Source organism: Bos indicus, chromosome 25, assembly GCF_029378745.1.
Source record: "Bos indicus isolate NIAB-ARS_2022 breed Sahiwal x Tharparkar chromosome 25, NIAB-ARS_B.indTharparkar_mat_pri_1.0, whole genome shotgun sequence".
NCBI classification, from domain to species: domain Eukaryota; kingdom Metazoa; phylum Chordata; class Mammalia; order Artiodactyla; family Bovidae; genus Bos; species Bos indicus.
Window position 1 is genome coordinate 4,071,228 of NC_091784.1, and position 16,533 is coordinate 4,087,760.

Consider the following 16,533-nt stretch of genomic DNA (forward strand, 5'->3'; position numbering starts at 1 on the left):
GACAAACATGAGGAAGAATGAGAGTTAACAGGACATCAGGACAGAATACCCTGATTTGTTCACACCAAAGCAGGCTCCAGAGACCAGTGTCACCCTGGAGAAATCCGAAGTGACAAGCACTGCGCATCTAGCTGGTAGTCAGTGGGTAGTTTTGCCAACACCGCCCCACACGTGGCAAATACCAAGAACACAGAAAACTCGGGGCAGAACAGCAGGAATGGGGAGGTACCTTCTGACCCCACTTCCCACGTGCGCCCCCGATTTGGTGCATAAACCCACCAAACTCACATGTGTCTTCATGCTCACATCCCCTCCCAGAGCCAGAAATAATGACAGGCCAGCCTTCCTTACTGTGTAACTAACATGGAAAAAGGAGAAAAAATACTCCCTAAGAGGGAGTCAGATTTTTAGATGTGCATGTTCCAAAACTGTCCTGTCGTCTTCCAAAGAATCTTCATTGAGTCCTCTCCTGTCCACCAGAGTCTTTTAAATTAGTGTATTTACAGTCTGCAAACCAGGGCATGATCTCCTCTGCCTCATAACTAGGAATGGGATTCAGTGTCTCTCCAGTTACTTTTCAGTAACTTCCTGTTCAGCACAGTGGACCAAGGAACCACTGCGCGGGGAGAAGGAAAACCCGCCAACATGACACTGCAGCCCCGGCCCGGCGTGGCTGCCGGACACCACAGAAACACACAGCCCCTGCACCCAATGGGCAGGATGCAGCCAGTCCTCACCAGCACCCTGAAGACACTGGCCGGGGGCCGGCGCTGTGAGGAAGGGGCTCGCTGCCCGGCACTCTCAAGGCACAGAGGACACTCCGTGTCAAAGTCTAGGCCACGACAAGCTGCAGCTGCCTGTTACACACTCCGCACATGTGGCAGTCAGGAAGGAATGGTTTAGAAGTAACTCGGCTTTCAAAATCAACGTTATCAGCTTCCACATTCCTACAAGGTGTAAATATCTGCCTTCTCTTTAAGCTTATTTTTGGATTTACAGATAACACACTTTAGCCTTTACCTCTATGAGGAATATCTTTAAAACCACCCTAACTTAGAAAATAGCTTCCAGATAGTCTGAATATTTAATTCTCTGGCCTAGCTGCATTGTTCACATCATCCATACCTGTTCCCCCTAAAAAACTGGGGTATTTCTTCTGGAATTAAGTGGCATTTGGTTACAGCATTCAAGTCTGCACCAGCCCAGGCAGGGTTGCTGGGGTCCCTGTGGTTCCAGATGGTGCTGACGCAGGACGTACGACGCCAGCAGACTGTGTGACCCCACACTGCCTCCCCTCCCAGGGACAGCGCTCCTGGCTCCCCACAAAAGCTGGGGACCCTCTGCTTTAAAGTGAGAGGACTTCAGGCTGAAATCAGTGATGGATGCGAGACCGGACTGGGCCTCAGGATGCAGTCTGGACTCAGTTCTCCGTGGAGCATCGCCCTCCACGTACAAGCGCTTGGACCACTGGAATTGGGAGTGATGGGAGACCCCCGGAGGAAGACGGGAGGCAGCCCTGGAAGCACAGACTGGTTGTGTTCCTGACGCTTCCACATAAGTCCGAGGACACTGAAAGTATTTTAGAGATTCTTACATCGAACAACCGCTCCCTGTTCGGGGGCCTCAGGAAAGGGGGGAGGGAGAGAGAGAGAGAGAGAGAGAAGACAGTGTAAAGGACAGTGTGTGTGTGTGTGTGTGTGTGTGTGTGTGTGTGTGTGTCTGTGTCTGTGTGTGTGTGTGTCTGTGTGTGTGTCTGTGTAAAGGTCTGTGTGTGTGTGTGTATAAAGGACAGTGTGTGTCTGTGTGTGTATGCGTGTGTATGTGTGTATCTGTGTAAAGGACAGTGTGTGTGTAAACGGCTGTGTGTGTCTTGTGTCTGTGTGTGTCTGTGAAAAGGACAGTGTGTGTGTGTGTCTGTGTGTGTCTTGTGTCTGTGTGTGTCTGTGTAAAGGACAGTGTGTGTGTGTGTGTGTGTAAACAGCTGTGTGTGTGTCTGTATGTGTGTGTCTGTGAAAAGGACAGTGTGTGTGTGTGTCTGTGTGTGTCTTGTGTCTGTGTGTGTCTGTGTAAAGGACAGTGTGTGTGTGTGTGTGTGTAAACGGCTGTGTCTGTGTGTCTGTATGTGTGTGTCTGTGAAAAGGACAGTGTGTGTGTGTGTCTGTTTGTGTGTGTGTAAATGACTGTGTGTGTGTGTGTGTGTGCGCGCGTGCCCCAGGGCACCCTCTTCCAGCAGGGGCTTGCGGGTGCGCTGGCCCTGGCCCGGCCTCCCCAGCCCCCGCCGCCCTCCCCGGCGCCCAGGGCCCTTGGCCTTCCTGGTGGTCCCCTGCCTGCACACTGTTCCATGCAACCCGTCCCGTCTCTTAAACTCAACACCTTCATCTGACACCAACTCCATCTCGATATTTCCAATTTCAGGGGAATCATTCCTGAACACAACCCCACCAACTCCATGGGCCTCAGGCTGGCCTTCCAGGCCCTCCACCAAGCAGCAGCCCAGACCTCCAGGGCGCACCCTTTCCTCCCGGCCCGCAGGCCTGCAGCCGCCCACCTTGGGGAAGGAGCCCTGACGGCAGCCCTGCCCCGCTTCCTGTCCTCAAAGGACCTGCTCAAAGGACCCTCGGTCCTTTTCTCATCATCTGCCTCTTGGTCCTGTCAGGAAAGAACAGGTCACATTCCCTCACACCCAGTTGTAAGCCATCTTTACCCCCAAAGAAACAGAAATCACACGAAACTGAACAATTCAGCGGATAACGGCGCCTCTCCTTTTCAGACCCCCAGGAACTACCTGTTTTAAACCTGCTCCCAGACTGGGGAAGGGGCTGTTGGATTATGACTGGCACATTTTATTTCCAGTCTTCTGTGCATAAATATTTTTATCAAGAACACATCTTAGGGCTTCCCTGGTGGCTCAGTGGTATAGAATCCACCTGCTAATGCAGGAGACATGGGTTTGATCCCTCGTCCAGGAAGATCCCACATACCGAGGGGCAACTAAGCATGTGTACAGCTACTCAGCCTGTGCTCCAGAGCCCAGGAGCCGTAACTACTGAGCCACGTGCCGCAAGTACTGAAGTCCATGCAGCCTAGAGCCCGTGCTCTGAAATGAGAAGCCACTGCAATGAGAAGCCCGCACATCACAACTAGAGTAGCCTCCGCGCTCCACAACTAGAGAAAAAGCCCCTGCAGCAACAAAGACCCAGCACAGCCAAAAATAAATAACATTTTAAAAAAGAACACATCTTAGTGACTGCTCTGTTTTAGTACATATAAAGCTGCTTATTCTTTTAATGAACAAATAATAATCCACTGCACTGAGTAAGTATTTAACTAGTGTTCACTGATGGATGTTTAAACTGTTTCCTGTCTTGTGCTGTTGAAAATAATGCTCCAGGTGATCAAGAGTTATCTATTGCACATTTACCCTTCGTGGAAGAAAGGAGATACAGGGAAATATCCATGTTCCCACTCGTTTGTGCAAAAGCAACAGGAAGGATAAACCAGAAACTAATGAGATTGTGTATTCAATTCCTAAGGCTGTCATAACAAGGGACAGGGTGGCTTACAACCACAGAAACTTCATCTCTCCTGGTTCCAGAGGCCAGAAGTGCAAAACCAAGGTGCCGGCAGGGCCGAGTCCTCCGGGCCCCAAGGGACAGTCTGTGCACACCTCGCCCGGGTTCGTGGCTGCCTCACCCCCATCTCTGCCTCTGTCCTCACACAGCCTCTCTTCCCTGGGGGTCTCCTCTGTGTCCAAATTTCTCTCCTGAGTCACCAGTTATACTGGGTTTGGGGCTCAGTCTAACCCAGTATGACCTCATCATCTTATTAATCGACAAAGATCCTCTTTCCAAATAAGGTCACACTCACAGATGAGGGTGTGCACACGTCTCTGGGGGCACACGATTTATACCACAAGAAACTGGGTACCCGGGGTGTTTGCTTCCTGGGGCTGTTGTGGCAGAGCACCCCAACGAGGCCACGGAAACAACAGAAGTCTACCGCCTCCCAGCTCCGAAGGCTGGAGGAATAAAGCCCAAGTGCTGGCGGGGCTGCAGGGGGATACCTGCTCTACCCCCTCCCCAGCCTCAGGGGCCTCAGGGCACCTCAGCTTGAAGACGGCGGTGTCTTCCTCTGTTCGTGTCTGCCCCTGGGTTGGAATTCCCCTTTTTATAAGGACACTTCATATTGGATCAGGGCCCAGCCTAATGATATTTAACTGATTTCTGCAAAGACCCCATTTTCAAATAGGATCATGTTCACAAGTCCTGGGGTTAGAATTTCAGCATCTTTGGGGGAGTTGCAATTTGACCCGTAACAGATGGGTGGGAACAGAATGGAGAAAGGAAGGGTGGAGATGAGGGAGCAGAGCTGAGGGGAAATGACATTTCTGAGCATCCTTTTCCCTCCTGACTCAGAACCATGGTCATGTTTCACAAACCCAAAGAGTAAATAGTGAAGAGCAGCCAGAGTGTGTGGAGAACATAAAATGAAATGCAAACAGTAACAAGCACGCACAACTGTAAGATGAGTAACACAGCTGCCCTGAGAGAACCCACCTAAGTCACGTGGGGGTGGGGTTAAGGGCACAGAAACCCCCAACCCCGTGAAGCTGAAAACCCAAGTATGGCCCTCCAGTTGGCCCTCCAACACAACCACATCCACACTCGTGGGTTCCACCCAGCTGCAGACTGTGCAGTACTGCAGTACCTACTTAGCGGGCAAAAACCACAAATAAGGGGACCTCGCAGTTCAAACTGGGCTCTTCAAGGGTTAAGCGTACACTGTAAAGCTGGGCTCAGAAAGGACAGCGTGGATCACTGCAGCAGCAGCAGCAGACCAAGCACGTGAGCACAAGTCAAGGGCAGGGAGGCCAGGCTGAACCTGTTACGCTGCAGGCGGAGGCACCAGTGTAGCGTAGACATAAACGTCAAGGTGCATACAAGTGTGTGACAACACACACACGTGCACCTGCTGAGTCTGTCCAGGGACAGGCCCAGAGGCAGCAGCGCCCCGCAGCAGTGAGCGCGCCTCGCGCCGAGGGGAGCGGCCGGCCTGGACCTGCTCCCAGGAGGTGCTGCAGCCTGGGCAGACAGGCGGGCGGCCGCCCTCCCCGGCACTAGACCTCTAGTGTGCAAATGCCTTTCGCCCACAGAAGGAACTGAGGCCCCTGGAGAACACGCTGGATGAGCCGGGAATGCCTGGGGTGCCAGAGGTGGTGATGGGACACGCCAGGAGGGCACAGGCTCCCGGTGCTGAAACCCAGGACAACCTGGGCAGACAACAGTGACAGGGGTGGACTGTCAGCAGGCGAACAAAGCAGACGCAAGTCCACGCCGGCAGGAACAGCCGGTAAGCGGAGGAGAAGCCCTCTTCCTGACAGCAGTAAGAGGGGCCGTGGAAGCAGACGACTGCCACCAGGCGAGCGACAGGTGCAGACGGCTGAGGGGCGGTCACCGCGAACAGAACATCTGCAGAATCTCAGAGTTCCCGCCCCGCCCCGGCTTCGAAGACAGAAATGGTACTTTACGGTGCAGTAAGTGGCAGATCGGCTTTAACTGAGCGACCACAGTCGTCATTAGCATCAGGAAGGAGATGTGTCCACACACGGCAACTCCTGGTGGCGCGAGAGGGCACAGCCTGACTTCTGTCGTGTTCTCACCAAAACCCACCTCAGGCTAATCAAGAAAACACCAAACTCCAATAGAAGGAAACCCTCTAAAGTAACGGGCCAGTACTCTTCAAAAGTGCCACGATCCTGAAGGAACAACACAGGCTGAAGAGACACAAGTACACAGTATGGAGGGTCCTGGGCCAGCAAAGGACATGAATGGGAAACCAGCAAAAGCCCAGTGAGACGGGCACATGGCTGAGTAGCTCCGTATCCATGTTATTTCAGTTTCCAGTACTTACACCACGGCCATCAAAGACACTAATATTAGGGGAAATGAGGGGAAGACTGAGTACTATTTCTATATCATCTCTGTAAAGTACAAAATATTTCAAAATAAAAAATATTTCAAAATGCTACTGCCAAGATGACGTTGTTATGAAACTTTTGGATCTTTGCTTATTAGTCAGGTAAAAATTTTACTGTAGTTTTTCTATTTCTCTCCTGTTACATTTCTCTTATGAGTAAGACTGAACATCTATTCATATTTTAAATATTTTCTATTTCCTTTTTCATTAATGGACTGTTGATACCCTCTGATCATTTTCTACTACATTTTTCCTTATTGATTTGTAAGAACTGTTTATATATTAAGGGAATTAATCTTTTTGTTTGAAAAGGACTTCCTTGTTCCACGATTACATTTCCCATGTCTTATTTTTCCTATTCCTTTTGTTTTCCACTTAATATTCAGAATATTTTTGAGTATTTAATATGTTGTTTATGACTGGAATAATATAAATCCTCAGAGTTGAGAAAAGGGAAAAAAGAAAAAAAGCAACCCATATTTTCAACCAGGATTTTAAGACTTTCCGTTATATTCCAAGATTATAGTACTATCAAGAGCAGGTCTGATTTCAGGTGAACTGAACTTTCTTCAGGTTTTTCCAGTGGTCATGTATGGATGTGAGAGTTGGACTATAAAGAAAGCTGAGTGCTGAAGAATTGATGCTTTTGAACTGTGGTGTTGGAGAAGACTCTTGAGAGTCCCTTGGACTGCAAGGAGATCCAACCAGTCCATCTTAAAGGAGATCAGTCCTGGGTGTTCATCGGAAGGAAGGATGCTGAAGCTCCAATACTTTGGCCAGCTGATGCGAAGAGCTGACTCATTTGAAAAGACCCTGATGCTGGGAAAGATTGAAGGTGGGAGGAGAAGGGGACGACACAGGATGAGATGGTTGGATGGCGTCACCGACTTGATGGGCATTAGTTTGAGTAAACTCCGGGAGCTGGAGATGGACAGGGAGCTGCAGTCCATGGGGTCACAAAGAGTCAGACATGACTGAGCGACTGAACTGAACTGAACTTTCTACAGTGATTTTAAGAACAAACCAACAGCGCAATGAGCCTGCCCAAACCAGATACAAACACTCTCTCTGTCCTCACGCTCCCCCTACACCCTAAGGGAAAAAGCACAAACCTCAGTGTCAGGCTACAGCATATTCATCTGTTTGGTGGTTTGGGATCACGGGATGGGAAGCACAGACAGTCTGAATCTGACACACACATCTGCCAGTGCTCACGCTGCTTCCTCTACCTGCCATTTCTTTCCACCTGAACTGCTTCAGGACCCAGTGTGAGGCCCTCTCTTTCATCAGGCCTCCCTCCCAGTACACAATAATCTCTCCCTACTATAAATCAGAGCACTTATTTCCCATGCCACTAATTTAAAACTTGTTACAAGCCAGTTTGTGTAATTTCTTCTATCAACTTTTTCTTAATATATAACATCTCACCGAATTAGGGCAGGAACAAGCTTATATTGCTTAGTGTCAAACTCTCTGAAGGCAAGAACATCCATATTCCTCTATACGCCAAAGCATCAGATGCAGAAGAATTTTTTTTAAGTCTTGAAACTTTTTATCAACAAAAACATGACTACAGTCAAGCAGAAGCACATTCAATCAGCCAACAGATGGCGGCAGTGATCCTGCAAGGCCATTCCAACTAGTAAGCAGCAACTGAAAACGCGCCTGCCAGGAGGGGCTCACGAAGGAAGGCACGTGAGGTATGTTCTTTGGCTTTGTTTTAAAAAACCCATCTTTCTAATACGTCAGCCATAGTTCTCACTATGGTTTTGCTTCATAATGGCATCTAAGTTACATACTTTAGATACACGCACACTATTTAAAGCTGTGAGAAATGCACTGATCGTTTTTCTGGAATTACATCTCCCCAAATCTCCCACTTTCTCAAGTGTGATGTGGATAAGAGCAATTTCACTTTTGTCTTTACTACATGGAGTGCCACTTCCTGTATGGCTGACGTGTATCCTATCAACCAAACCGGTGGATAACAACCACGAACTTAGGAACAAGAAGACTACAGAGGGCCCTGGAGAGTCAACAAAGCAGGGGATTCTGGACAGTCAAAGGTAAGAGCACAGAATAAGCACAGGTTCAACAAAGGGTGGCTAAAACTCTAAGAGAAAACACACACGACGTGTACTTTTCTGGCCTAAAGAACCAGAGGAGAGATTTGGAAAACCACAGAATATATGGAAAGTGAAGGGAGGAAATCCCAGAAAGAGGGAGCCTCCAATTTGGGGAATGATAATTCTAAGTCTCTGGCTGATCTCCTGTCCAAACCGCAAGCAGTCCAGTTAAGGAAAAACGAGTCAAACACTGCCTAAGAGAAAATGTTAGCAGCTGGGGCCAACCAGGTTAATATCCACCTTTAAAACAATAACTACCCTTCAGAGGAATATAACAGAATCCAGAAATTCCACAAGGTAACATCCACAATGTCCAGGATGCAATAAAAAGTTACTCAGCAAACACAGAAACAGAAAAATGTAATCCCTGTTCAAGAGAAGTGTCAGTCAATGAAGACTGGTGGACACAGGTTTAATTTTTATTTTTTATTTTTTTGGACATGGGTTTCAAAACAGCCATAATAAACCCACTCCAGTAATCTTGCCTGGAAAACACCATGGACAGAGAAGCCTGGCAGGCTACAGTCCATGAGATCACCAGAGTCAGAAACGATTTAGCGACTAAACCATCCACCACTACAAAGTGAATATATGCCTAAAGATAATGTGTGAAAAGGATATTTGCCATATACTAACTAGTTTTTTGGTGGGAGGGTGGGAGTCAAGGAAGACTTGGGGTTATTTTTTCATCAACTTCCATTTTATACTTATTTATAATGGCCTTTATTTTTACTAATACTGTAAAACTATGAAAATGAATAAAATACTAAAAGTTTCATATATATATAAAAAAACAGCCATTATAATACTATGTGTCATAAAGCAAACTATGCTCAAAATAAAAGATGAGAAATTTCAGAGACATAAACTATAAAAGAAAAACCAAGCAGAAATCCTACATATAGAAAATATCATATCTGAAACTTAAAAATTAACTAGGAGGTTTAACAACCAAATGGAAACAACAGAGGAAAGTCTATGAACTTGAAAATAAATTGACAGAAATTATTCAAGGTGAAATAGATTACAAATAAATGAACAGGGTCTCAGACATATGTGGGACAACAGAAAGGAGTTTAACATTTGGAATCCCAGAAGGAGAGGAGAAAGAGAATAGAGCAGGAAAAAATATCTGATGAAATAATAACTGGAAAATTTCTCCAAACTTGGTCAAAGACAAATTTACAGAATCAAAAATTCAATGAACCACTAGCAAGATAATATCAAAGAAAGACACCTGGGCACATTGTAATCAGACTGTTGAAAACAAAATAAATAGAGAAAATCTTGGCAGCAACTAGAAAAAACCCAGACATTATTTGGGGAAACAATAATTTGAATGACAGCTAACTTTTCAACAGAAATAATGGAGGCTGAAGGCCAATGGTACAGCATCTGGTCATAAATAGCAGACCTGAACTAAAGCAGTGCTACAGTCCTTCAGGCTGGATGTAAATGCTATGAGACGGAAACCTGGATCCTCAAACAAGAATGCAGAACGTCAGAAATAGTAACCTAGGTAAACACTAAAGAATTTTCCTCTAGTTTCTTTAAAATACATACAAAAATTAAAACATTGTTTTACCAATGTTTAAAGCCAAAATGAAAATAAATTAAAAGTATATAATATATACAAAAATTAAAACACTATTTTACCAAAGTTTAAACCAAAAATTAAAAACACGGTCTTGTGGGGTTTATAACATACGTACATGCAGTGCATATAACAAATGTAACATAAAGGATGGGGTGGAAGGAAGAAATGCACCTATACTGTTGCAGGGTTTTCACAGTCTATACGGTGCATTACAATACTAATTCTAAACAGACTATGAGAAGCTATGGAGAAACATTACACTGTCCAGAGTGACCCAAAAAATGACACAAAGAGGTATAGCTAAAAAAGCATTAGTAAACCAAGATGGAATCCTAAAAAATATTTACTTGATCCAAAAGACTACAGGAAAGGTAGAAGAGAGGGGTAAATGAGAAGGGACAAATAACAACAAGAGAGATAAGCCTGACTATTAGCAATAAATACATTTTAAGTCAATGGACTAAACACTCCAATTACAAGGCAAAGATTGTCAGAACTGATAGAGCAAGACCTAATTATACACTGTTCACAAAATAACTGGCTACAATGCAGGAGACGCAGGTTCGATTCCTGGGTTGGGAAGATGCCCTGGAGAAGGAAATGGCAACCCACTCCAGTATTCTTGCCTGGGAAATCTCATGGACAGAGAAGCCTGGCGGGCTACAGTCCACTGGGTCACAGAGGTGGGTAAGACTTAGTGATTAAACTACCACCACAAAACAATCACTTAAAATAGAAAATACAGGGACTCCCCTGGTGGTCCATGGTGGTCCAAGACTACATGCTTCCACTGCAGAGAGTGCGGGGGTCATCCTTGGGTGGGATCCCACATGCTGTACGGTGCACTCGTTTTCCTTTTGGAAAGGAAATAAATGAAAAAAAAAAAAAAAAAGAAATGCTAGGTAAAAATATGGATAAAAAAGGTGGGCATGGCCACATTAGATCAGACACAGTAGACTGCAAAATAGAAAGTATTACCAGGGGAAAAAAAAGACTGTATCAGAATGATAAAAGCTGCAGTTCACAGCAAGATCCTTTATGACCCACCCACAGTAATGGAAATAAAAACAAAAATAAACAAATGGGATCTAATTAAACTTACAAGCTTTTGCACAACGAAGAAAACTATAAGCAAGGTGAAAAGACAGCCTTCAGAATGGGAGAAAACAATAGCAAACGAAACAACTGACAAAGAATTAATCCTCAAAATACACAAGCAGCTGAGCTGTGGTGTTGGAGAAGACTCTTGAGAGTCCCTGGACTGCAAGGAGATCCAACCAGTCCATGCTAAAGGAAATCAACCCTGAATATTCATTGGAAGGACTGATGCTGAAGCTGAAACTCCAATACTTTGGCCACCTGATGCGAAGACCTGACTCATTGGAAAAGACCCTGATGCTGGGAAAGATTGAAGGCAGAAGAAGAAGGGGACGACAGAGGATGAGATGGTGGGATGGCATCATCGACTCGATGGACATGAGTTTGAGTAAACTCTGGGAGTTGGTGATGGACAGGGAAGTCTGGCGTGCTGCAAAGGGGGGTGCATGAGAGTCGGACACGACTGAGCGACTGAACTGATACTGATACATGCAGCTCAATACCAGAAAAACAAACAACCCAATCAAAAAGTGGGCAAAAGAACAGATATTTCTCTAAAAACGAGGTGGATGAAACTGGAGCCTATTATACAGAGTGAAGTCAGAAAGAGAAACACAAATATTGTATATTAACAAATATATATGGAATTTAGAAAGATGGTAATGATGATCCTACATGCAGTGCAGCAAAAGAGACACAGATGTAAAAAACAGGCTTTTGGACTCTGGGAGAAGGCGAGGACGGGATGATTTGAAAGAACAGCACTGAAACATGTATGTTACCATGTAAAATAGATGCCCAGCGCAAGCTCGATGCATGAAGCAGGGCACCCAAAGCAGGTGCTCTGGGACAACCCAGCGGGATGGGATGGGGAGGGAGCCGGGAGGGGTGTTCAGGGGGGTGTACAGGGGGGACACATGTATACCCGTGGCTTATTCCTGTTGATATATGGCAAAAAGCATCACAATATTGTAAAGTAATTATCTTCCAATTAAATAAATTCTAAAGAGATGTAGTTCATCAGGAAAACTTAAACATGAACATATTTGCCTAATAACACCTTCAAATAAATGAAATCAAAACTAAAAGAATCAAAAGAAAAAACACAAATGCACAATTATAGCTGGAGATTCTGACACCTGGCTCAATAAATGACAGAACTAGAGCGAAAAAACCAATCAAGACACAGATCATCCGCGGTACAACATGAAACACTTTGCTTGATGGATATTCATCCAGTACTGTATACGTAGCAAGTGCAAAATACAGTTCTTGAAAACATTCTTTTCCTGCACACATGGTCTATTCACTGAGAAAGACCATAAAGTGGGCCAGAGTCTCAATAAATTTTAGAAGGAACGAAATCATACAGAGTAAGCTCTCTAAATACAACAGAATTAATTTAGAATCAATAATAATAAAATATCGGGCTTCCCTGCTGGCTCAGGGGTAAAGAATCCACCTGCCAATGCAGGAGACACGGGTTCAATCCCTGATCTGGGAGGATCCCACAATGCCACGGAGCAATTAAGGCTGTGCCCCACAACTGCTGAGCCTGTGCTCCAGAGCCAGAGAACAGCCACGCCTGAGCCCACGTGCTGCAGCTACCGAAGCCTGCGCACTCGAGAGCCCAAAACAAGAGAAGCCCACCCACCACAACTAGAAGAGCCCCTGCTCCCCGTAACCAGAGAAAAGCCTGAGCAGCAACACAGACCCAGCAAGGCCAAAAATAAAAGTCTGTGTGTGTGTGTATATCGGAGAAGGCGATGGAACCCCACTCCAGCACTCTTGCCTGGAGAATCCCATGGACGGAGGAGCCTGGTGGGCTGCAGTCCATGGGGTCGCTAAGAGTCAGATACGACTGAGCGACTTCACTTTCACTTTTCACCTTCACGCATTGGAGAAAGAAATGGCAACCCACTCCAGTGTTCTTGCGTGGAGAATCCCAGGGACAGGGGAGCCTGGTGGGCTGCTGTCTATGGGGTAGCATAGAGTCGGACATGACTGAAGTGACTTAGCAGCAGCAGCAGCATATATATGTATAAAATAAAATACCTAGGAAACCTCAATTATCTGGAAATTAACACATTCTAAATGATCCATGGGTCAAAGAAGAAATTACAAGGGAAATTAGGTAAAATTTAATACTTAATGATAATGAAAATACAATATATTAAAAGTTGTGGGATACACCTAGAGAAGCATGTAGCAGGGAACTTACAGCTTTAAGTGCTTATGTTAGAAAAGAGGCTTAAAACGGACGGCCTGAGGTATTACCTTAAAGCACAACAACAAAGAAGAAGTACAAAATTAAACCCAAACACAGGAGAAAGGAGCAAACGACAAAGAGCAGAAATCAATATAGTAGAAAACAGACAAGTGATAGAGAAAATGAACAAAGCCAAAGTTGATTCTGGACAAAGATCAACAGAAGATAAGCTCCTAGCTAGACTGATGAAGAAAGAAGAGAATACCAATCATAAACAACAGGAGTGAAGGGTACTGTCACAAATTCTACAGAAGCCCTGAATTTCTACTGAATTCTCTCAGTTACGAGGAAGAAATAACACCAGTCTTACACAAAGTTTCAGAAAACAGAACAAGGAACTGCTTCTCTTCAATTTTTGAGGATATCAAAATCTGACAAAGACATCACATAGACACACACACCATAATAATACACCAATACCCCTCATGGACACAGACATGGAGGTCCTTAATAAAATACAAGCAAGGAAAACCCATTAATACATAAAAATGATACATCATGACCAAGCAGGTTTATCTCAAAGATGCAAGGCTGGTTTGATACTGCAGGTTCAGTTCTAGACGACTACAATAAAGCAACTACCGGGATAAAGTCACTCAAATTTGGGGGTCTCCTAGTGCATATAAAAGCTATGTTCACACTATACTGTGGTCTGTTAAGTGTGCAACAGCATTACGTCTAAAAACACAAGGTACAGGCCTTAATTGAAAAATGTTTTATTGCTAAAAAATGCTAACCATCATCTGAGACTCCAGCAAGTCCCAATCTCTTTGCTGGTGGAGGTCTTGCTCTGCCGTCGGTGGGTGCTGACTGATGAGGGTGGTGGGTGCTAAAAGCTGGAGTGCCTGTGGCGATTTCTCAACCTCTCCCTTTCACAAAGGGTTCTCTGTAGTACGTGATGCTATTGATAGCATTTTGCCACACTTTATACAGGTTGTGGTTTGTGGTACCCTAAAACGATTACAAGAGCAAAACATCAAAAATCACAGATCACTGTAACAAATATAAAAATAACGAAAAGGTCTGAAATACCGGGAGACACAGACATGAAGCAAGCAAATGCTATCGGAAAGCAGCGCTGACAGACTCGTTCAGCGCAGGGCTGCCTCAGATCCGCAATCTGTAGAAAACGCAATCATCTGTGAAATGCAACCAAGCAGAGCGCTGTAAAGTGAAGCAGGCCTGTAAACAGTCAATCAATATAATTAACTCTACTACACAAAACAATAATGCAGCAAAAGAAATGGTAGTGACGGGCTTGGGATAAAGGAGCGACCGAGAGCACAGCTGTAAGGGCGGCATCTGCAGAGGCAGCGACCTCCGCCCGCAGAAAGGGGCACATTGCGCGCAGGCCAAGACTCTCTGAACCTTTCATTTTTCAAAAGAAATCAGAAACTCAAATATCCATGTCAAATCTGACTTTAAACGCTTGCATTTACTTTTTTAAAATGTTCGAACCAAACAAAACTGTTTTATAACCAGAATTAGCCTGTGATGGCTAGTTTGCAGCTCTTTGCTAATCTGGAAAATGAAATCCATGAGAAAGTTTACCAAGAGAGAGAAATATAAAAGCTGCAAATAAGAGGCTTCTGGGATTTCCCTTGTGGTCCAGTAGCTAAGACTCTGCACTCCCAACGCAGGGGGCCCGGGTTCAATCCCTGGTCAGGGAACTAGATCCCACATGCTGCAACTAAAGACCCCGCACGCACAAGGAAAAGCAAAGCTCCCACGTGCTACAACTAAGAACTGGCAAAGCCAAGTAAAAGAAATAAAAAGAAATATTAAAAAAAGAAGATGCTGATGGAAAAAAGGTGCTGACAGACTTGCTCATCCATTTCCATTTGGTAGAAATTAGGGAACGACTCTCATAGAAAAAGCAGATATCTTTAAAGGGCCAGACAGTAAATATTTTAGGAGTTTTGAGTCCCGTTGCTCAACTCTGCTGCTGCAGCAGGAGACTGGTCACAGATAACACATGAAAGAATGGGTATATCCATGCTCTGATCTAACTTTATTTACAAAAATAGTACGTCTAGTTTGACCCACGCACCTTCATTCACAGAACACTGAGATAATTCATAAAGGAAAAGACTGGTATTTAACAAAGTTAAAATTAAAAACTTCTGTTCATCAGAACAAACAAAAAACTCCATCTCCCTCTGAAAAACAAACATCCAGCCGAGAGTGAAATGGTGAGCTACAAACTAGGAGAATACATTTGCAACAACTGACAAAGAGTATTATTGATAAAAGATTAGCACCCATAAATAATACATATGTGAAAGTGTTAGTTGCTTAGTCATGTCTGACTCCTTGCGACCCCGTGAATTGTATAGCCTGCCAGTCTCCTCTGTCCATGGGGATCCTCCAGGCAAGAATACTGGAGTGGGTTGCCCTTCCCTTCTCCAGGGAATCTTCCCGACCCAGTGATTGAACCTGGGTCTTTTACATTACAGGTAGATTCTTTACAATCAAGAAGAAAAAGATAGGAGCAAAAAAACATGAAATATAAACAGCATTTCACAGAAAAGGAAATATGGCCAATAAACCATAAAAAAAAAACTTTATTAGCAATCCATTAAAAGGCAGTTAAAATCGCAACTGAAATATCATTTCATAACCATCAAACTGACAAACATTTAAAACACCTGGAAATGCCACGCTCTGGTGAGGATACAGCACAGCTGATGGAATGTAAATCCAGATTCACTCTGAAGAAGTCAAGTGTGGAGTGAAAACACAGGCCCTAAATGCAGCAGCTCCAATGAGTCACGCACCCTATGGAAACGCACAAGGACACGTCTCCAGAAGCCCTGCACGAGCAGTAGCCCCATGCCTGTGCCAAGCACGGAGGAACCAGAGGCAGCACGTTCACGTGAGGGAATCTTCTAGAACGTGCCACGGGCGGATCTTACAGACAACACCTGGAGCACACCAAACGATCCGACAGTACACATGCTTCCGGCAGGAATCACACCTAAAGAAATGAAGGCACAGTAACACAACCGAGTAAGCAGGTGACACACATTACCCGATAAAGCTACGAAAATGACGCGGACCCAAGACAGTCACAGCAGAATATACCCAGTGTGATTTCAACAAACTGTGTGTATGTATGTGCAGCTACATATACACACATATGCAGAAATGAAAAGCAAGGGGATAAGATCCAGAATATTCAAGTCAGCGGTCACCTCTGGGGGAGAGAGAAGGGGACATACCAGGGAGGGCGCACAGTGCCCTTGAGGGAAGGTGGCGTCTGTTCCTGAGGTGGGCAATGGGGATTCCTTTATGCCGCTTTTAGAAACGGCACAGATGTATTACATGCATTCCTTTTTAGATGGCATGCATTTCACCAAAAGAAGGAAGGACGGGAGGGAGGTGGGAAGGATGTGGGAAGGAGGAAAGAGGAGAGGGAGGGAAGCAGACAGACTTTGGGGTGGGGAGCTAACCACCAGCTGCCACCC

General features: G+C 45.2%; 2 protein-coding genes across 2 annotated transcripts in view; both read right to left on the reverse strand.

Moving 5' to 3' along the window:
* The window catches only part of TRAP1 (TNF receptor associated protein 1), a 49,058-nt gene that overhangs the window by 19,350 nt on the left and 13,175 nt on the right, over positions 1–16,533 (reverse strand). The gene's annotated exons all lie outside the window — the stretch shown is intronic.
* LOC139179692 (putative uncharacterized protein FLJ46204) overlaps positions 1–16,533 on the reverse strand; it is a 29,575-nt gene continuing 13,042 nt past the window's right edge. Inside the window, exon 2 of the mRNA XM_070779542.1 lies at positions 1–16,043. Within this exon, the coding sequence (XP_070635643.1) occupies positions 1,421–2,395 (975 nt within the window). The 5' untranslated portion in view covers positions 2,396–16,043 and the 3' untranslated portion in view covers positions 1–1,420. The remainder of the gene's footprint in view (positions 16,044–16,533) is intronic.